This window comes from Stegostoma tigrinum, chromosome 4 (genome assembly GCF_030684315.1).
Source record: "Stegostoma tigrinum isolate sSteTig4 chromosome 4, sSteTig4.hap1, whole genome shotgun sequence".
In the NCBI taxonomy this organism is placed as follows: domain Eukaryota; kingdom Metazoa; phylum Chordata; class Chondrichthyes; order Orectolobiformes; family Stegostomatidae; genus Stegostoma; species Stegostoma tigrinum.
This window is the reverse complement of record NC_081357.1, coordinates 48,532,890-48,555,906: the sequence shown is the minus strand read 5'-3', so window position 1 is coordinate 48,555,906 and position 23,017 is coordinate 48,532,890. Positions and strand designations below refer to the sequence as shown.

At 41.9% G+C, this 23,017-nt stretch overlaps 1 protein-coding gene across 24 annotated transcripts in view; it reads left to right on the top strand.

Moving 5' to 3' along the window:
* snap91a (synaptosome associated protein 91a) overlaps window positions 1-12,215 on the top strand; it is a 239,065-nt gene extending 226,850 nt beyond the window's left edge. For 11 of the 24 annotated variants that reach the window (XM_059645324.1, XM_059645326.1, XM_059645321.1 and 8 more), the window contains one exon: window positions 523-12,212. Coding sequence is in view for 1 of the 24 variants with exons in the window: in XM_059645333.1 (XP_059501316.1) it covers window positions 523-540 (18 nt within the window). In the remaining 23 variants the exon portion in view is untranslated. Of the gene's footprint in view, window positions 1-522 lie in introns of all 24 variants that reach the window. The other 13 variants (XM_059645328.1, XM_059645333.1, XM_059645327.1 and 10 more) reach the window with 6 other exon arrangements.
* The last annotated feature ends 10,802 nt before the right edge of the window (window positions 12,216-23,017 follow it).

Below are 23,017 nucleotides of genomic sequence, written 5' to 3'. Positions count from 1 at the left end.
AGGAGGCCCATGATGGACATGTCATCTAAAGAATGGGAGGGGGAGTGGAAATGGTTTGCGACTGGGAGGTGTCGTTGTTTGTTGCGAACCGAGCGGAGGTGTTCTGCAAAGCGGTCCCCAAGCCTCCGCTTGGTTTCCCCAATGTAGAGGAAGCCACACCGGGTACAGTGGATGCAGTATACCACTTTGGCAGATGTGTACGTACTAACCTCATCCCACCTCCTTGACCTGTCCGTCTTCCCTGGACTGACCTATCCCCTCCCTACCTCCCCACCTATACTCTCTCCACCTATCTTCTTTTCTCTCCATCTTCGGACCGCCTTCCCCCCCCCCTCCCTATTTTTTCCAGAATCCTCACCCCATCCCCCTCTCTGAAGGGTCTAGGCCCGAAACGTCAGCTTTTGTGCTCCTGAGATGCTGCTTGGCCTGCTGTGTTCATCCAGCCTCACATTTTATGATCTTGGATTCTCCAGCATCTGCAGTTCCCATTATCTCTTATCTAATTTATGACTTGCTTTGCAGCTACAGTTCTTGCGATGATGGGAATGCTGAAGGTGACAACAGTTGATATCGAATACCCCAAGCAATCCACCAGTCATGTTTCAATGCTTATTCAGACTTCCATATTGTAAAAGGTGTAGCACAACTGTGAAAGTAACCCTTAGAAATGTGTACTTTTTGATGTTATGCCCTAAGCTGTCAGGAGTTGTGCATTTTGGATTGTGTTTTGCAACTTGAAGAATGGGTGTATGTTTCTGATGCCTTTTAGTGCTTCTCTGTACCTAACTTCATGGTTTAGGTTGCAGATTTGCAGCTGTTGTGTGATGAGCCACTTGGAGTCATGTGTTTGTATTCTTCACAGTGCAAATGTATATAATTTCATTGCAGAGCCTAGTATGTCATGTCTGTTCTGTATACCTATTAGCTTATAGTCATGATTCTAATAGCAACTTACATATAAACTAATGTGCTCACACCCATCGAATCTTAAGTCTGAAGTTTTGTCAGAAGCAATTCACAGCTGCAAAAATTGGGTTAAACATTCAATCCAACTATTTTTAAGAAAACACTTGTGCATTACGTTCAAAATTATTTATAATTCCTTAAAGTAATATAAATTGATGTTAAACTTCCATAGTCTGCACTTATCTTGGCATAAAGGTATTACTTGACAAAAATGTATGCTGTTTGCCAAGACAGAAAATGTTATCTAAATAGATCTCATATTTATATCTATTGGTATGTCCAATTTCTGTATTTAATTTCTTTTGTTTTATGTATTCTTTGCTTAATGGACCAGAAGTAAAATATTGGACACTGAGAATGCGTATTTTGGAAAAGACGATAATGGGTTTGTGTTCTCAGATGTCTGGTCACTATGAGGGATCACAAAGCAGTTCAAATGCACTTTTTTTCCTTCTTGTCCAGTACCAACTTTTTAATCTTTTTCCATCCAGCAATACCATTTTTTTTTATTTGGAAGTCCTTTTTATCATTAGTGTTGTCAGTATGTTTTTATATGCAAATAGATAATCTCAAACAATGTCCAGAATCTCTCCTATACCTTTCCACCCTTACTGGAAACAACATGTACTGTGTGATTCCCAGGGAAACATCCTATTGTTTCTGAAAACTGCTTGGCAAAAGGTGTAGGCACCAACAAAGGAGATCACTGTTGATCAGTGGAATTTAGTGTTCTCAGGCATGGCAGCTGTTTTGTAAAAATGCTATGCAGTTTGAAAGTGTTTCATTTATGTCTCTTCAGATCTATCAGTATATCTATATATTGTACTATTCCAAGTAAACGTATCTGGAATTAATGTGGAAAAATGCATTATATTTAAAATATTACTCTTTTTATTTAAATTTGTTTGATTTTTTTTGTTTATGATCCAGTGCATGTATGCCCTTTGAAATGCAATAAATGCGTTGAACAAAGTAAATTTAGACATGCTTGTTTTGCTAAAATAGTTGTGCTATATAAAAAAATTGAAGTCTGTCACTAGACCTGTTCAACTTATTGCAAAAAAATTGTTTAAGTGCTGTTTCTCTTAGACTACATCAGGTCCTTGTCCTTATTACCCTGTCCTGGAATTTTATGCTCCTTCACTGAACTTGAGCCTTTGTCAGTAGTCATCATGGGACATGAAGCTATTTTTGCATTTCCAACTTGGTCCGTACGACCTGTTGAAGAGCCTTTGATAATCTCCTGCTCTGCTAATAAAAGGTACTTTCACAGAATTGGGGTTTTTAGCCTCAAAGTCACCATGTTCCTTTGGGGAAACCTTGATAATCATGCCATTTAATGCATTGCATGAACACCTGCTAAGCAATTTTCTATGTCATTTACTAATGAAAACTTCCCTATCAGCAGGTAAAACCAATCAATGATGTGAGAATAATCAGATTATTTAGGATGTAAAGGAATTTTTATTATAAGTTTGAGTGTAGGATTTTCTCATCTTGTATAAAGCCACTGAACAGCTTCTTCAGATTTTTAAACACCTTGGATCAGACATGACATGGAGTTTATCCTGAGAGAGTTTTTGATTGCTTGCATCTACTTTCCAAATGGAGTCATGTTAATTTCTTAGAGCTGTGAAAGCAAAACTTTAATTTGAAATACAAATTCTTAATATGAAGTAAAAGGCTAAATGCACTACCTGTAAGAAACCTTAATCGTTAACATTTTGCTGTGTTCAAAGGGTTTTTTGATAACCCAATGGTATTGCTGTCGAGGTCTCAAGCCAGATTACCCACTTGCGTGAACCTGAGCAGAAGATAGTAGAACTTGATTATAGAACCTGGGAGCAGGATTGATCGAATGTGCTCTACCATTTAATTATACGGCTGATGATGTTGAGATAACAAAGTGTGGAGCTGGATGAACACAGCAGGCCAAGCAGCATCTTAGGAGCACAAAAGCTGAAGTTTCGGGCCTAGACCCTTTTTCACGATGTAACTTTTTGGCATAGTTTAGGTTAGTAAGTAAATGATTTCTAACAGTAGAATCACACCTAGTGCTGGAAATACTTTTCTAAGGCTTGCAAGCATAGATTGACTATCCATAGTAGGAAGCATTCTGATCAATGTGATATTAAATAGGGTCTGCCAGTTATTGGAAGGTATGGCCTATATACCTGGCATCACACCAGCACTGAGACTTGTTCTGCTAAACATGATAAATAGCTCCAAACACATTCTTGCTGAAAATGAGCAGTTATTTTCTGTAGTGCCCAGTTATTAGGTTACCCTGGAAAAAGAAAGTGTCAAAATTTGGACTATAGGTGAAGCTAGTTGCTTCATGTTGCTACTGTGCAGTAAATCAATGAGTCGTATTGTCCACTAACCATTGCAATCAAGTCCAAAAGACATTTCCTAATACACAAGTGAGTAATGTCATGAGATTTGATGCCAGTGTGATGTTCTGTATGTAGGCTTCAGTAACTGGTGGTCAATAACAAATAATGCATCCTGTTGACCATTTGCAGTGCACAGTCTGTCAATTGTGCACATCCAGCCGGTGCTTGCAAGCTTCAGAAAAGTATATCCACCATTAGATGTGATTCTGCTATTGTGAGGAGTTACAACAGAAACTTTAATATTAATCAGTTAGACTTGCAGCGTGTTACATTTCCACATACTAGATGTTACATACATAAATATCCAGGACTGTATTTGGCAGAAGGAATTTATGCATTGAAAGCAACCTTTTTGAATAAAAAGGCTGTGGAGACAGCCAGTTACTGCTGCAACACCATTACCATGTCTTGACCAATTAGAAACCACCTGCCTGATCTGAGAAGACTGACAGTTAACTGTTCTTTCTTCCTCTCTGCCAGTGACATTCCAATGAGCCAGCAGTCTCATGCTGTATAAAATGGTAATCTTTTGTATAAGTCTTTCAGCCTACTTCTGCTCAGTGTAAGACAAAAGACTTCTTGTGTCGTTTTCAGCAAAGGTTTAAAGTTTGTACTACCAAGCTTTTTGGTTAGTCTCACTGTTCTTTGCTCACCTTCAGTTTTTGTTTTAATCATCTACCACTTCCCTTTTGAAACAAGTATTGTATGTGGTTCCTTCAGATAGTTCACTTCAAAATTTCGTTATCTGATTCCTTTTTCAAAAAAATGACTCCACTTTCTTATTGCTGTCTGCCAATTAACTTAAATCTGCCCTTTTGTTACTTACTCTACTGGCAATAGAAGTGTTACTCCTTATTCTACTAAAGACCTTTGGAAATGATAACAGCAGCATCTCCTGTAAGTCGTCTGGGCTCTTGATCTCAGTCTTCCAAATTCTTGATTTTTTTTTAACAGAAGAAATAAATGGGCTGTGATTTTTCAATATAAGCACAAGAAATCATCTTACAGCAGATGTTATTGTTTTAATAACATTTAAGTAGCTTTTTAAGCTTAAGTTTTAAATGCTTGGTTATGGCTAGGATTTTTCATTTTTTTTGGCGGGGGGCATGGATGTAACAAGGATGATAGAGCAGTAATAAAAGGACAGTGTAGTGATTTGAACACATCGCTTTGAAGTCATTGGGTCCAATTGTTGGAGTAAGCTACCGTATAAATACTGTGGCTGCAAGAGCAGAGCAAAAGCCTAGATATGGCGGTCTACAAATAGGACAAATTCAATCTAGGTGGTCACTGGGGACTTGATCACCACTGACATACTGTGATTGTGCAATCAAGCTATTCCTACTCACCACTATTCCTGTTCTCCGGTGCTCTAGATTTCATTGTTACATTGATCAAGATTAGGAGAAATAAAAGTTGAATTCCAGAAGTGAGGTGAAAGGAACTGCCTAAGGCAACATTTGACTGAGCTGGTGGGATCAGGGGAAGAGGGAATGGGAATTTCCATCGTCAGGAGTCACATAACACAAAATTGTGGTTTCCAAGGCCATTCAGTTTAACCCCAGAACATCGTTGCAGGTGTTCATTGGGAGAGCATCCTCAGCCCAACAATCTTCACCTGCTTTAGTGATCTTCTCTCCATCATAGGTCAGAAGTAGAAATGTTTGTTTTTGGTGCTGAACATTGCACATTCATAACTCCCAGAAGCTGAAACAGGCTGTGCCCAGCAAGACCTACACATCAACGTGGGCTTGGCCTGATCAGTAGCAACAGAGATTTATGCCACACATTTATGACCCCCATTTCAACAAGACAGAGCAGTCTTCCCCCTTGACATTCAATGACCTAGCCATCGCTCAACCTCCCACTTTCATCATCCAGGGGGTTACAATTGACCAGAAACTGAACTGGACTAGCCATGTGAACACTGTAGCTATGAGAGCAGGCCACAGTCTAAGAATCTTTTCAGCCAAAAGGGGTGGCCGTGGGTACCCGCATGGGCCCGAGCTATGCCTGCCTCTTTGTAGGATACATGGAACAATCCCTCTTCTGCAGCTACACTGGCCCCATCCCCCACCTCTTCCTCCATTACATCAATGACTGTATCGGCACCATGTCGTGCTCCCCCAAGGAGCTCGGAACAGTTCACCCACTACTGACACTTTCCACCCTAACTTTAAGTTCACCAGGACCATCTCCAATACCTTTCTCTCCTTCCTGGACCCCTCTGTCTCCATCTCTGGTAACCACCTGGAAACTGATTATCTATTTCAAACCCACCGACTCCCTCAGCTACCTAGAATACACCACCTCTCACCCACTCTCCTGCAGGAATGCCATCCCCTATTCCCAATTCCTTCACCTCCGCCACATCTGCTCTCAAGATGAGGCAATGGATTCCCAGACGTCCGAGATGGACCTCGTTTTTCACGGACTGCAATTTCCCCTCCACAGTAGTCAAAGACTCCCTTGACTGCATCTCTTGTGTTTCCCGTACCTCTGCCCTCACACCCTCTCCCCACGATATCAACAAAGACAGAATTCCCCTTGTCTTCACATCATCCCATTAACCTCCAGATTCAACACATCATTCTCCTCCACTTCCACCATCTACAATCTGACCCCACTGTAAAGGATGTATTTCCCTCCCCACCCTTAACTGCCCTCTGGAGGGACCACTCTCTTCGTGATTCCCTTGTCCGTTCCACACTCCCCACCACACCTGGCACTTTTCCCTGCAACTGCAAGAAGTGCTACACCTGGCCCTACACCTCACCCCCATCCCAGACCCTAAGAAGACCTTCAAGGTTAGCAGATGTGCAAGTGAACATCTGTTTAATGTGGTATACTGTATCCACTGTTCCCGATGTGGCCTCCTCTACATCAGAGAAACCAAGCAGACGCTTGGAGACTGTTTGTGGAACACCTACCCTCGGTTCCTGACTAATGACTGCACCTCCCAGTTGCGAACCATTTCACCTCCCCACCCGCTCCTCGGACAACTTGTCCATCCTGGGCCTCCTACAGTACCACAACGATGCCACCTGAAGGCTGGAGGAACAGCACCTCACATTCCGCTTGGTAACCCCGCAGCCCAATGGTCTCAATGTGGACTTCACAAATTTCAATATCCCCAGCGCTGACCTCGTCCCAAGACCAGCCTGTCTCGTCCCCACCTCCCTAACCTGCCCGTCTTCCCTCCCACCTACCTGTCCATCACTCCCTCAATCCCAACACCCCCAATCCCAACTCCCTACCTGTGCTCACCTTTACTGGCATCATCTCCGCCTCCTTGACCTGTCAGTCTTCTCTTCACCTATCAGCACTTCTACCTACCTTCTATCATCGCCTCCCCCTCTCTCTATTTATTTCAGAGCAGCACCTACTCCCCCATTTCTGAAGGGTCCAGATTCAAAAAGCCAGCTTTCCTGCTCCTCTGACACTGCTTGGCCTGCTGTGTTCATCCAGCTCTACACCTTGTTATCTTATTGCAGCCAGTACTCCCCCAATGATTCCCCAAAATCTGTCCACAATCTACAAGACATAAGTCAGGAGTGTGATAGAATGCTCATTACTTCCTTCCGTGAGTGCCAGCCAGTTCTGCAGTTATTGTTCTAGAAGTCAAACCTAACCAAAGTTGTTGTATTGCTCCTTTTGATCATTATTGCAAAGCAATGGATTTTTTTAAAAAAAATCTGCTTGAAATAGGTGCTGAAATATTCCGTAGTAATGTAAGTTTTCATTAACTGCAAGTCAGAATGCAGAGTATGAAGGTAACCTTATGAGAGTGTTACTGGTGGGGAATCTGAAGCAAATTGGAAATTATAATGAGTGGTTTGAAAATCATAGCTTACTTGCAGTTTGCCTTTGCACAGACTGGATGAGGCAGCCTGCTAATAAGTATAGTTTCATAATTGCTCATGCATCTTGTTCATGTATTCTATTTATAAAATTCCTTTTTTGGGGGTAGGAAATTAAAATGTAGACTCCAGTTTTCGTTTTAATTGGAAGTTAGAAAGATCTGTAGGTTGGAAATTGCCCCAGCAACGCTCCTGTGAAATGTGTACTCGCTGGGCCATCTGTTTAGTGGTTGAGTCATCTTTCTGAAATGTCAAAATGTTTCCTGAAAACATCACATCTCTTTAAATCTGTGCTTCTGTTGATTTTTTTTTAATGGAAGTCGTGGAAAGGTTGCAAAGGAGCTGAGCTTCATCAGCGAATATAATTTGGGTATGAGACGTTTCTGTGAGTAAGTGATAGTCATCAATTTTTGCTCTGTCTGCCAATGACTAGATAAGGAGCAGAATTAGGACATTTGGCCCATTAAGTCTGTGTTGCTATTTGGTCATAGCTGGTATGTTTTTCAACCCCATTCTCTTCTCCCTGTAACCCTTGAACTCTTCAAGCAAGAACTTACCTATCTCTGATTTCCTCTCTGCTTTCTGTGGCAATGAATTCCACAGATTTAACAACCCTTTGACTGAAGAAATTCTTCCTCATCTGTTTTATATGGGTCGTTCCTTCACTCGGAGGATGTATTGTTGGGCCCTAGTCTGTCCTCCTAATGGAAACCTCTTCACATCCACACTGTCCAGGCCCCTCCAATATTCTGTCAGTTTCAATCAGATAGCCCCTCAACCTTCTAAACTCCATTGAATTCGGACCCAGAGTCTTTAACTGCTCTAGGTATGACAAGTACTTCATACGTAGGATCATTCTTGGAAACGTTCTCTGGCCCCCTCCAACACCAGCACACCCATCCTTCAACATGGGGCTCAAAACTGCTCACGGTATTTCAAATACAGTCTGACCAGAGCCTTGTACAACCTCAGCGTACATCTCTGCTTGTGTATTCTAGACTTGGTGAAATGAATGCTAAACATTGCATTTGCCTTCCTGACTATTACATGATCCTGCATGTAAACCTTAAGACAATCCTCAAATAAGTCTCCAAAGTCTGTTTGTGCTTCAAAATACCAAAGCCTTTCCCCATTTTAGGAAGTAGTTTTATGCCTATATTCCTCAACATTACCTGTCCCTCCACCTGTCTTTGTGTCATCTGCAAAAAGGCTAATAAGCAGCCTCACTAGTAGTCCTTAATTGAGTCCAGCAGTAGGTAGATAGTTAGTCTTATTCTTTAAGAAATATAACTGAGTATGGTGGAGGAGTGCTGTTCATGGCTCTGTAATCATTACAAAGATGGTAAGTGGCACTCTGGTCTCTTCCCCTCATTCCTTAGGTCTAACTGACATGTGGCCTGAACTCCAATTTGACTGGCCCTTTGACTTACCTGTTCCATTTTCTTTGTGCTTTTTCTACCCATTTTTATTTCCCTTGTGTCTCTATCAACATAAAACAGAACTTATATTTGTTATGCTTGTTAAGTTTGCCCCAAAATCATTTTAACCTCCCACATAAAATGAACAAAAAAACAGTTGCTTTGACAATGAAAGGAGTGATGGGCCACTTATTATCACAAAGAATCAAGAAAATTACAGTACACGAACAGGTCCTTCAGCCCTCCAAGCATGCACCAACATGCCTCCTGTCACAACTAAAACCCTCTACTCTTACGGGGACTGTATCCCTCTATTCCCATCCTATTCATCTTTTTGCCAAGACGCCCTTTAAACGTCACTGTTGTATCCGCTTCCACTACCTCCCCTGGCAGTGAGCTCCAGGCACCCACCATCCTCTGTTTTAGGAAAAAAACTTGCCTTGTACATCACCTTTAAACCTTGCCCCTCGCGTCTTAAACCCATGGTCCCTAGTAACTGACTCTTCCACCCTGGGGAAAAAGCTTCTGACTGTCCACTCTGCCCATGCCCTTCATAATCTTGTACGCCTCTATCAAGTTGCCCCTCCACCTCCGTTGTTCCAGTGAAAACAACCTAAGTTTCTCCTCATGGCTAATGCCCTCCATACCAGGCAACATCCTGGTATATCTTTCCTGTACCGTCTCTGAAGCCACCACATCCTTCTAGTAATGTAGTGACCAGAATTGAACACAATATTCCAAGTGCAGCCTAACTAAGGTTTTATAATACTGCAATATTACCTGTCAATTTTTAAACTCAGTGCTTCAGCTGATGAAGGCAAGCATGCCTTATGCCTTGTTGACTACCTTCTCCACCCACGTGTTGCCACTTTCAATGACCTGTGTACCTGCACACCCAGATCCCTCTGCCTATCAGTACTCTTAAGCGTTCTTCCATTTAATGTACATTTTCCATCTGGATTAGACCTTCCGAAATACATTACCTCACATTTTTCTGGATTAAACTCAATCTGCCATCTTGCTGCCCAAGTCACCAACTGATCTATATCCACCTGTGTCGAATTCAGGAACACACTCTTCCACTGCTATCTTCTGTCTTCTATGATCAAGCCAATTTTTTAATTCATCTTGCAAGCTCACCTCTAAACCAAGCAACTTTACCTTCTGTATCAGTCTGTCATGAGGGGCCTTGTCATAGGCCTTACTGAGGCCCATGTGGACAACATTCATAGCACTACCCTCATCTATCATCTTCGTCACTTCCTCAAAACACTCAACCAAATTAGTGAGACATGACTTCCCCTTCACAAAACCGTGTTGCCTCTCACTAATACACCCACTGATTTTTCAAGTGGAAGTAAATCTTGCCTCCAAGAATCCTCTCCAACAATTTCCCTACCACTAGTGTAAGGCTGACCAGCCTGTAACTTGCTGGATTATCCTTGCCACCCTTCTTAAACAAAGGAACAACATTGGCTATTCTCCAATCCTCTGGAACCTCCCCTGTAACCAGTGAGGATACAAGGATTTCCCTCAAGGCCTCAGCTATTTCTCCCTTTGCCGCTCAGTATTCTGGGGTATATCCCATCAGGCCCTGGGCACATGTCTACCCTCATGTTTTTTCAAGACCCCCAATACCCTACCACCTCTTTGATCTCAACACGACCCAAACTATCTGCTCACCCTTCTCCAGACTCCTCATCCACCAAGTCCTTCTCTGTGGTGAATACTGATGCAAAGTACTCATTTAATACCTTGCCCGTTTCATCTGGCTCCACACACAAATTCCCTTCACTGTCCTTGAGTGCTTGTTCATTAAGTAACTACACTGACCTATTTGTAACTCCTTGGAGTATACACTCAAAGGAATTGCTGAGGTACAGTTATCATTCCCAGTAGCTGCAGTTTTGAAGGTAATCTACGTACAGTTAACATTATTTATTAAACATTAAGTTGAAGATTTACGTAGCTTTGGTAGGGTCAACCTTTATTACCAAAGTGATGGTGTTGAGCTTTGTTGTTGAAGGGCTGCCCTCTGTGATGAAGGATCTTAAATGTATTTCTCCATGAGATGTCATGGTTGGACTAGTATGTGTTGTACATCTCTTATTGCCCTTGAACTAAGTAGCTTGCTAGGGCTGTTTCAGAGGCCAGTTAAGAGTCAACTACATTGCTGCTGGCCTGGAGTGACTTGTAGGTCAGACCAGTTATGGATGACAGTTTTCATTCCCTGAATGATATCATGAGTCAAATGGGTTTTTTGACAATCAATGATAGTTGTCAAGGTCACCATGACTGGGATTTGCTTTATATTCCAGATTTATGAATTGAATTTAAATTGTGCCAACTGCTACTGTGGGAGCATTAACCCAGGCCTCTAAATTACTGTTCCAGTGCCATTGGCACTAAACTGGTGCAGAACTTTAGGAATTTGATCCACGGAAGATGTAGTTCCAAATCAGGAGTTGGGGAAAGGGAGAATGTAGGGGAGAAGTTTGAAGGTAAATTTTGTGAATGCAGATCCATGTTCTAATGTATTAAATTAATGGTTTTATCTTTCTTTTTGATGCTTGAGGTGAGTAAAACATCATTTGCATTAATATGAACAAGTCAATCGTTGGTAGACTGTGCAATTCATAACATGTTTGTGATATGTTCTGCATTCTTAACTGACCTTCAGCTGGATAAATATTGTTGGAACAATACTACTTATGAGGCAGATAATTTTTTTTTGCATAGAGGATACAACTTTAATGTTGCATGAGTGTAGGCACCTCCAGGCTCCTTTTTCAAACAGCATGTGGTATTTAGTCAGCTTGGTTTTATGCTCCATTCAATTCAATGGAAATCATGAACAAAGTAACAAATTGGGTATTATTTTGATTCAATCTGATCATGTCGGTTTTCCCAACCCTTAAACATATGTCTTCTCAATTTATGTAACTTAGGTACAAAACACTCAGGTGTTTTTAAAAACATGATAGTGATATGTGAGAGTTGAAACTTAAATTTCTGAATTGTGAATGAATTTAAGAATTTAGAAAATATGCAGTGATATATTCATATGGGCAATTCTATTATGAGCAGCAGCATAAAAATTTTTATACTGGAACAAGTTGACAGCAAGTGTGCAAAAGTACAGTATTTTTGAGATACTACAGTACAAAGTCAAATTGAATATTACATATAATTAGGTGTAAACCTCATGGCATTGGACCAGCGTGGACAACATGCTGATTTCAATTTTTACCCACCTTTGATCCCGAACAATGCATCAGATGCTTCCAAATTCAAATAAATTTCTAGATGAAATAAAAGTTCATTTTTGTAAAATTCTTGAATTTGAGTAATTTGAAGTCATTGTATTTTAAATTCTTAAGATTCCGAACACCAGAAATACTTGCGAGCACCAATGAATAGTTATCCAGCTCTTGTAAACAATCTTTTCTTCTTGAACAATAAAAATTTATGATCGTAGATTTTTATCCTCACATCTGCTTTTCCAGGAAGTAACTGTCTTCTAGAAGATAAGAACAGAAGAGTACAATTGATAATAAACTTGTTTCAATGTAATTCATTTTCCATGGTTGAATAAAGTGGTATTTTAAATTGATTCTCTGGTTCATAACTCTTGTTAAAAACTCAAAAGTGAGAAACCATTAACACGGGGCTGGATTTCACCATAAATTGGCTAAGTATGAATTTCAGGGAGTTTCTTTAGTTTCTCTCCATGTTCTGCAGTGAGCTTTCTCTCATATTCTCTCCGGATCTCATAATTAGCCATGCACCTTGCCTGAATGCGCTTGAACTATTGTGCAGTCAGTAATGGCAGAAGTACCTGCCACTGCCAGCAGCTCCTGGGATTCCCACAGCTGTCACCATTTTTAAAGCCAAGCCATGTAATGCGTCAAGCACCAGCAGCCAGGAGCTACCCTTCCCAGTATGGATAATTGGAGGGGAATGAAAAGAAAATGCTTCTAAGGGTGTGTAGATGGTATGAGTGACTCTTCATTATGTTTAACAATGTCACATTTACAAGTTATTTTCCATCAACGGTCTTTGAAACAGCAACTGTAAGAGCCAAGCTGCATGGATTACCCATCCTTAGCACCATCTCATCTTAGAGCATTGTCTAAGGGAGTGCTACTCTTTCCCCAGAGCACATTTTCTCATTGTTAAAGGTGAAGAGTCTTTCAACTGGTTCAAGTCATCCACGTTTACTCAGTAACAATAAAAGCAAAGAAGAAAATCAAATCAAAGCGAAGTTGCATTTTCTTCTGAGAACTGGAACTGTTTATCTTTCAATCAAGAGCAAATGTATAAGTCAGTCAGTGATTACTGCAAGCAGCTCATAAAACTGTCAGTTAAGCCTTGTTTGATTGTTATGCCTGATTCTGCAGCACCCTATCATGCAGAAGGTGATGTTCCTCCTACTAAATGTCCTCATCTGCCTCCTGGGAAGACTGCTGTTATTCCAGCTCGTCAACATGCATCTCATCCTGCCTTCCCTGCCCCAGTTGTGCAAACTACAGCGTGCAAGTATTGCATGTAGGATTATCTGCACAATGTCTAGAGTGTGCTGTGGCTTCCGCTCCATGCAAGTCCAAGCATTGGACCCTCATCTTCAGGATGTTGATTAACTGCTTCACAGTGGCCCAAATCGAAAATGGGTTGACTTGTATCTATGGAGCACAAAAGCTGATGTTTCAGGCCTAGACCCTTCATCAGAAAAGGGGGAGGGGAGAGGGATCTCCCCCATGAGGTATACTGCATCCGCTGTACCCCTTGTGGCCGCCTCTACATTTGGGGAAACCAAGCGGAGACTTGGGGACTGCTTTGCAGAATACCTATGCTCGGTTTGCAATAAACAACCGCACCTCCCATAATGAACCATTTCAATTCCCCCCTCTCATTCTTTCGATGACATGTCCATCCTGGGCCTCCTGCAGTGCCACAATGACGCCACCCGAAGGTTGCAGGAACAGCAACTCATATTCTGCTTGGGAACCCTGCAGCCCAATGGTATCAATGTGGACTTCACAAGCTTCAAAATCTCCCAGTTGGCCCCCGCCTCCTTAACCTATACTTTTCTCACCTATCCCCTCCCACCTCAAGCTGCACCCCCATTTCCTTCCTACTAACCTCATCCCACCCCCTTGATGTGTCCGTCCTCCCTGGACTGACCTATCCCCTCCCTACCTCCCCACCTACACTCACCTCTACTGGTTCCATCCCCGCCTCTCTTTATCTTGCCTGTCTCCTCTCCACCTATCTTCTCCTCTATCCATCTTTGATCCATCTCCCCCTCTCTGCCTATTTGTTTCAGAACCCTCTTTCCCCCCTCCCCCTTTTCTGATGAAGGCTTCTAGGCCCAAAATGTCAGCTTTTGACCTCATAAGATGCTGCTTGGCCTGCTGTGTTCATCCAGCTTCACACTTTGTTATCATGGATTCTCCAGCATCTGCAGTTCTAATTATCTCTGAATTATATCTCGGTTCGGCTTCTGTCCGGGGGTTGCTTCATGAAGATGACATATATCTGTAATGACCAATGACATGGTCAAGATTGCTTGTGACCAGGATTATCCATTACAGTTAGGTTCTGATTACATTTCACACAAAGGATTCAATGACTATAGGTGTCTTCAACCTGTACTCTGTAAGTGCCTGATCAGTACAAATCTCCTTGAAGGGTCTCTCATCGCTCAGAAATAGAGCACATGTACTCAGAGACCCAAAAAAACACTTATTCCACACTCCCTGCATGTGATAGAGCTATTTTGCATGTCATTGCACACTATAGTTTGCATGAGCATGAATGGCAACATAGGTCTAGCACTGACAGAGTGAGTCATAGGCTGAGCCTAGTAATTAGAGACGCTTCCCTAAATTTTATGTTTGTTTCATCCTTGCATCTGCTGTCATCCCCATCAATATTGAGCTTCCCCCGAGTTTCCCATGCTTCTGTTTCATTTACAATTTCATCTCCTAAAGTTAGCCTCTGAGCCTCAGCCCCACAGATTAAGACGTATCAACTATCGTCCTGCAGTTTTCCCATGTGGAAGCCGGTGATAGCTGATGATACCCCTCATGTAGTAAACCACATCCTACAATGCACAATTGTCCCCTTGCCTTCTTTGTAGACATTCCCGCCCCCCCCCCCGCCACCGCTCCTCTCAATTATTATTCCCACTGCATCCCAGCAGGCTGCCTCAAATCTCCAAACTGACTTGTCCAAATTCCCTACCACAGCAGTGACCCCTGCCAAAGCTTTCCTGTGGCTTTTGTTGAGCTAAGTCACATGCCCTGACTTATTTCTGCAGTTCCCTTACTGGCTTAACATGACTCACTGGACTATTTTGCTCCTGACCCGCAGGGCGAAGTGTGGCCCACTGCCCAGGCAGTGATGTTATGGATATCCTGATCCTGACTGCCCTGAGTCTCTCACTGGCCGTGTCCAAGTCTTTTCACTGAATTCGAACAATATCTTTGTATTGTGCTGCACTGATACATCTGCTTCCTTTGATCCAAAATGATGATTGTGGAACATGGCCGTTTGTGCTGCCGGCATATGGTCAAAGTGTACCATTTGCTGTATGATACGGTGCTACATCAATGTCAACCCTGGTAACTGCTCACTGCTTCCAACCATGTCAAGCTACTTGGCTTGCTTTCTGTGGTAAACAGCAAGGCAAGGCAGAAGTAATGAGTCTTTTGGCTACTTAATTTAAAGCTTAGAGTAAAAAGACAAGTCAAAGCAGAGATTGCATGAATATTCAAGTAGGCTCAAAGTGACTGTGTGTTGAGAGAGAGCAAGTGAGGAGCCCTGTGATGCACCTTGTGTGTCCCCGTGTGCAAAGTATCCAGATATCAGCACTGCAATGAAAGGTGCCAGTGAGCTCCAAAGTGCAGCATTGAAGTGGAGAACTGTATCTGAAGTAGGTAGATGTATCATGAGGATGTGGTGACGTTATTGCATGTCAGATGCCAACCTCTATGGTTGAGAGATATGGGCCATCATTGCCCACAGAGTGTGCCCTGGATGATTGGTGACTACAGTCCAGGATGAAGGCCTGCAGGAACCAGTGGCAAGCTAAATCCATAATGTACCTGCTCTGACTTACACATCAGGCATTGTTGCTGTCTAGTTTCTCTCCATCATGTTGGAGAATTGGAAAAAGAAATGTACGCAGTAAGTCTCTTGCCAATCACTAGTGCGATTCTTGTTTTGCTGTTCAAAATTTGGTTGCATAATTAGATTCTTTATTTTTCCAACATCCAAAATCTCAGTTCTTCAGATTTCTCCAAATTTTCCTCTTCATTGCCCGTGTCGTTAGGGGCTGGAAAGATTCTGTGCACTGTTTCCACTGTGTATCGTTTGTGACATAACCTATGATGCAAATCATAATGATAGCCATGTGAAAAGACACATCACCTAACACTCGATAGCTGCTGATGTAATAAGTGACCAAATAGTGCTCTTCTAAATAATAAAAGTTTTGATAGAACAGATACAGAGAAAATGCCTCCTCTTGTGTAGGACAGTATGACTACATAATAGACATCAAGATAACAGCCTTATGGAGTTATGTACAACAAATAGACTGCAGTGATTCAAGAGGGTAGCTCCTCACCACCTTCTAAAAGTGATTAGAAATGGGCAATGAATACTGACCCTGTCAGTGATGTCCACATCCCATGAATGAATTTTGTTTTTAAAAAATCAGTATAGGATTATCTCATAGAAATTATTTTTCCGTGAAGAGTAGTGAGAAGATGGAAGTCAGTACCACAGGGAGTGGATAAAGCAAATAGTATAAATGTATCTAGGGGAAGCTAACCATGCTGATCAGAGGGGAGGGAATTGAGGATCAAGAAGATAAATGTAGATTAGAACAGATACTTAAACAAATCAGAGCTGACTTGCCAACCAACCATCCCCCTTTTCTCATTGTTGCGCTGTTCGAAATTTGTTATTTTTGCATCTGTCCTCATGAGTGCAAGACAAAAATCTTCAGAAACGTGCCTACTTCTTTCAACAATAGCGCACAGCTACTAATGAAAACAAAATGCTCATCCAGCTAAAAATAAAGGCACCATAGTCCCAGAGGACCATGCAGCTCCTCATAAGAATGTAATGAATAGGAGCAGGAGTAGGCCATCTGGCCCATCGAACCTGCTCCACTATTCCATGAGATCATGGCTAATCTTTTCATGGACTCAGCTCCACTTACCCGCCTGCTTACTGTAACCCTTAATTCTTTTGCAGTTCAAAAATCTATTCAACTTTGCTTTAAAAACATTCAACAAGATAACCTCAACTGCTTCACTGGTCAGGGAATTCCACAGATTCACAACCCTTTGGGTGAAGAATTTGCTCAACTCAGCCCTAAATCTGCTCCCCCTTATTTTGAGGCTGTGCTCGAGTTTCTAGTTTCACCTGCCAGTGGCAACAACTCCCCACTTCTATCTTACCTATTCCTTTCATAATTTTGTATGCTTCTCCTTCGTACTCTTGGTGCTAGGTTTAACCTAAGGGTCACCTCACCTCAGGCAAGGCCTTCCTGTTGGTATCTCTGCATTGCAAGCCAATCTGACCAACTGAGCTGAACAACCTCTTGCAATGCAGAGTAATGCCAACAGCATGAGTTCAATTCCTGTACCAGCTGAGGGTCAACAAGAAGGTCTGACCTTCTGAACCTCACCCATTGCCTGAGGCATGGTGACCCTCTGGTCAAACTCACCACCAATCCCCTCACTCTTTAATGGAAGCAGAGCCCTTTGTTGCTTTGGGTCCTTGGCAACTTTATGGAGGATGAAATGGTTCAAAGCAAACTACTATATTTTGTAATATATTTTGAAGAATTATTCCAAATGCCATTCATATTTGTTTGTGTTTTAAAGTCAAAGTGGTGATGGGGGTTGTGCAGTGGTATTGTTGTAATGTTACTGTGTTGGTAATCGAGAACTCCAGGCTAATATTTCAGAAACACGAGATCAAATCTGACCAAAGCAAGTCATGGAATTTGACTGCAGTGAAAATCTGGAATTAAATATTAGTGTAATTGCAGCTACACAGCTGTTATTGTGGAAATCTTCCAATATTACCTATATGTGTCTTCAAACCTACATCCATGTATCGAGTAGGAGTGATCTGTTTGGCCCTTCAAGCCTCCTCTGCTATTTAGGACAATTATGGCTGATCTCATCTCAGCCTCTACTCCATTTTCCTACCTGCTGTCCATCACCCTTCAACCCATTACTCGTTAAAAATCTGTCTATCTTAAGTGGGCTCTTAACTGCCCTCTGGGCTGTTTGGTGTGGGCTGAAAATGTTGGCCTCACCAATGATGCTCACGTCCCATAAGCAAGTGAAAAAAGCAAAATTCTGGAAGAACTACCAATGTTCAAGTTTGGAAAGCAATTTTTTTTAAAAAAATTGTATTTAAATAAAGCATTTCTTGTTATTTTAACAGTATTTGACAAGTAATGAAGGATACATCTTGGTTTAATAGTTTCTGAAAGTTTCTCAGCACTTTGCTGCAAGCATTCATTGTTCAGACAGATGGAAGGTAACACTGATGAGCTGATTCTCCATATTACACTCAGTGGTTTGTCTATTTAGCTGTCTGCAGGGTTAAGAAAGCTGTCTGGTCTGAAATTTCAAGATAATAAAATGTGAGGCTGGATGAACACAGCAGGCCAAGCAGCATCTCAGGAGCACAAAAGCTTCCAAGATAATAAAATGTGAGGCTGGATGAACACAGCAGGCCAAGCAGCATCTTAGGAGCACAAAAGCTTCCAAGATAATAAAATGTGAGGCTGGATGAACACAGCAGGCCAAGCAGCATCTCAGGAGCACAAAAGCTTCCAAGATAATAAAATGTGAGGCTGGATGAACACAGCAGGCCAAGCAGCATCTCAGGAGCACAAAAGCTTCCAAGATAATAAAATGTGAGGCTGGATGAACACAGCAGGCCAAGCAGCATCTCAGGAGCACAAAAGCTAATAAAATGTGAGGCTGGATGAATACAGCAGGCCAAGCAGCATCTCAGGAGCACAAAAGCTCTTTTGTGCTCCTGAGATGCTGCTTGGCCTGCTGTGTTCATCCAGCCTCACATTTTATTATCTTGGAGCTTTTGTGCTCCTGAGATGCTGCTTGGCCTGCTGTGTTCATCCAGCCTCACATTTTATTATCTTGGAAGCTTTTGTGCTCCTGAGATGCTGCTTGGCCTGCTGTGTTCATCCAGCCTCACATTTTATTATCTTGGAGCTTTTGTGCTCCTGAGATGCTGCTTGGCCTGCTGTGTTCATCCAGCCTCACATTTTATTATCTTGGAATCTCCAGCATCTGCAGTTCCCATTATCTTAGGTCTGAAATTTCATCAGGTTCTCAACTCATTTATTATAACAATGGTAGAAGATCATCTGAGACCCAGGAGAAACTCCCCACACAGTAGGGGATCTATGAAACTGTGCGAACATTTTATTTGATAACAATGACATAAAAAAGCTTTCATAAAGAAAGGTGTGAACGAAGAAAGCATTGTCCAGTTCAGTGAAATGATACTTTTTACATGATGTTCATTGTGCAGTAAATCCCTTGAAAATGCTTTCATTAAGAGGCCTGTGTTACAGACCTGAGGCTTAAGTTGGCACTAGTGCAGATTATTAGCTTGGTTAAAGCTAATCATTCTTCTACAATTGATTCAGCAGCTTTTAATTAGTTGCAATCATGCTCATCCTTTCTCTTCCTCATCACAGCTCCAAAATGCAGGTTTTTGGTTATTGCCGTTTAAATAATATTCACAGAATATTACCTAGTTACAAATCATACTCTTGATAAGCCCCATCTACCGGGGGTGCTTATCAGTTTGCACATTTAATCAACTCGTCTGAATACTTCCTTGTCCAGTTCTTTAAAATGTTACCTGAGCTGGCCTCTGTTTCCTGTAACACAAGTACGTCCTCCCACTGCTCACCTGTACTGCCCAAGAAGTGCTCAGTCTTATCAAATATCTATGTTAATGCTGCCTGGCCTGGTGAAATGTGAAAGTGTGAAGGACAGAGGGATTAATCAAGTCGTGAATTATACAACTCAATGAATTGCAGGAATGTATGAAACAACAAGAAAAGGAATAACTTACAGTTATGCAGAACAAAAACAAAGTTGCTAGAAAGGTTCAGCAGATCTAGCAGCATCTGCGAAGGAAAAAACAGTTCACGTTTTGCGTCTGGTGACCCTTCCTCAGCACTGAGCTACAGTTGGAACAGAACTGCTGCTCATACCTGCCGAGCTTATCCAGCAACTTTGTTTTTGTTCCTGATTCACAGCAGCCGCAGTTCTTTTGGTTTTTATTAACAATTATGTAGCATTGCATTACAACACTAAAGAGGTCCAATGATCAAATATCAGGAAATGATTCTGAGTGTGAGAGAAACACTGAAAACGTACAGAGGAATGGGAATGAAGTGAGGAGAACGATGAACAGGAAACTAAATGAACAAAGTGATTTAGATGCAATGGTTCTAAAAAAAAGGGGTCAGTGTGAAATGTATTGATTGGATGAGCATGAAACCTAGCATGCAAGTACTTCTAGCTTACAATCAAATGGGAGTAGGGATGAAACAAAGTGTGACAGACAGGAAAACCCAAACTAATGCTTGAATGTTTTCCCCTCCTGCAGAGATGGGCAATGAGGTGAGGCTAGAAGCAAAGCTGTAAAAAGCTACAAAAAGGTCTCACACCTTCAATTTTGCCAAAAGCAGAGTCAGTGCATCAGGCTGGTCTATGCCCAGCAATAGTAGATAGCCAATTAATCCCAATGATACACCAATTGGATGAAAGGTAACAATGTTGCCAAGATCTTCTGGACAGAAATGAACCATTGTTAAATTGGAACCAAAAGCTGTCACTTCACTGGAGGCACAAGCCCAAGCAGTGTAGAAGATTGTCAGTGCCACATTTCAAACACTCATGCACAGACATGCTGCGATGTGATAGCCACAGCTAGAAACACAAGCCACCAACTGATGGTCTGTCAGCTGTGAGGTATCCTCACAACACCTTTCCTTCCTCTACCAGTCAAGGTGCTAGTCACAGGTTCTGCTATTGAAGTTCTGTTTTCGTGACCTGCTGCACCCTCCACACCCCCCCCCCCCACCCCCCATTTAGATAGTGCTCCCAGGACATACCTCTTATTTGATCACTTTCTGCAAGAAGATCTTGACTGATATCCAGAAGACTAGCTAGATTTGAGGTTGGGCCGGGATCATGACCCAACCTGGAAAATTCACCCCTTAAGACCGTAAGTTCATTAGGAACAGGCAGTAGGCCATGTGGCTCATTGAGCCTGCTCCACCATTCAGTAGCATCATGGCTGATCCAATGTCCGCTCTACTGCCTTTTCCCCATAACCCTTGATCCCCCTACTAATCAAGAATCTATCTATATTAGCCTTAAATATACACTAGGTCTCTGAAAACCCCTCCCCAACTCTGTGTGGCCAGGAGTTTCAAAAACTCTCAATCCTCTGAGAAAAGAAATTCCTCTTCATTTCAGTCTTAAATGGATGCCCCTTTATTCTGAGACAATGCCCTCTGGTCCCAGACCCTCCCATGAGAAGAAACATCCTCTCAGCATTTACACTAAGTCCCTTAAGAATCCTGTATGATGCAACGAAATGATGTCATTCTTCAAAATTCCAATGGTCCCAAATTGTTTAGTCTTTGCTCATTAGACACTCCCTCCATACCAGGAATCATCCTAGTGAACCTTCTCTGAATTGCCTCCAATGAAATAATATATTTTCTTTAATAAGGTGATCAAAATTGCTCACTGTATTCCAGATGCGATCTCACCAGTACTTTCTACAGTTACAGTAAGACTTCCCTACTCTTATACTCCAATTCCCTCGAAACAAGGGCCAACATTCCATTAACCTTCCTGATTACCTGCTGCAGCCGTGTGTTAGCTTTCTGTGTTTCATGCAGAGGAACCCCCAAGTCTCTTTGTATTGTAGCTTTCTGTAGTTTCGCTCTATTTAAATAATATTGTTCTTTTGTTCTCACTTCTAAAATGAACTTATTTTCTCACATTGCACTCTAACATTTTTTCCTCTATCATATGTAAACTGTCTCTCTCTTGCGGTTTGCTTTCCCCCCTATTTTTATGTGGTCTACAGGTTTGGCTACAGTACGTTCACTTCCTTCCTCCACATGCTTAATGTATGTTGTTAACAGCTGCTGTCGCACCACTTATCCCTGTAGAAGAATGGGGAGCAGATCAATGCTTACAGAAAAGTTCCAAGTTTCAGGAAAACTGATTGTTTTTAGTTATTGGTAATGAAGTGGGAGATCCACTGCAATATATCATGCATTATATGTTGTTGTAAAAATAACCCCATGTGCAATGCACTAGTCTTTATAAAACGGGCAATCTTCATCATATTTAATGACAACTTCACGTGTACAGAAGTAATCTACATAATTTGATTAAAAAAAAGTCAATATAATCCTTGGAGTTGAAGCCAAATAAAGGGATAGATTTTATGGCCCTCAGCACAATGCATCTTGATCTATCTCTTTTACATGGGAGACAGTGGATAAGTAGGTAGCTTGTTCCCTTTTGGGCCCAGTGAGGGACTTGAGTGCTCCATTAGTGAATGCCTCATCCTCTCCCCGCTGTTATTTTACTCAAGGCAGGAGGAGGCCTGGAACAAACAGATAGCCTGGCACGTTGTACTTATCAAACTGGTGTTCAGGAAGAAGGGTGATTCTCCTTTGGAGGAATCACCTGTGCCAGTATCTCCACACACACACTCTCTGTCCTCCCATATCTACCAATCAGGCCCCATTGATGCCCTGGACATCCCTGAAACCTGACATCAGCAATCACCTATTTTTCAGGGAACTGCCTTTAGCCCCAGCAACCTGGCCCTGGTGGGGTCAGAGCTACAGGCCAATGGATTGGCTGGCAGTTCTCAAAGGTAGAGCATCTTCCACAGTTAGGGATGCAAGGATTTGCACTGAGTCAGTTCACAGCCTGCAAATGCAAAATGTATGAGGGCAACTTACTTTTCCATAGACACTGATTTGGGGTCAAGTGGGGATAGAGGGCACAGCTCCCCATAAAATCCAGCTTCAGATTAACTCCAGCACACTTGCAGTTTTTATAATTGATTACACCACACTTACTGCTTTGGATGAAGAATGGAAATGGAAATTAATGTACCAATGGGTTATTTTAAATAAAGCTCAATGTTTATCAGTTTCTTGATGTGAGCAAAGTAGACAATCATCCAAATGCACTTTGGCACTGAAACAAACAAATCTGGAATGACAATTTTTCATCTGAGCTGAGCTGTAGTAGTTTTGATG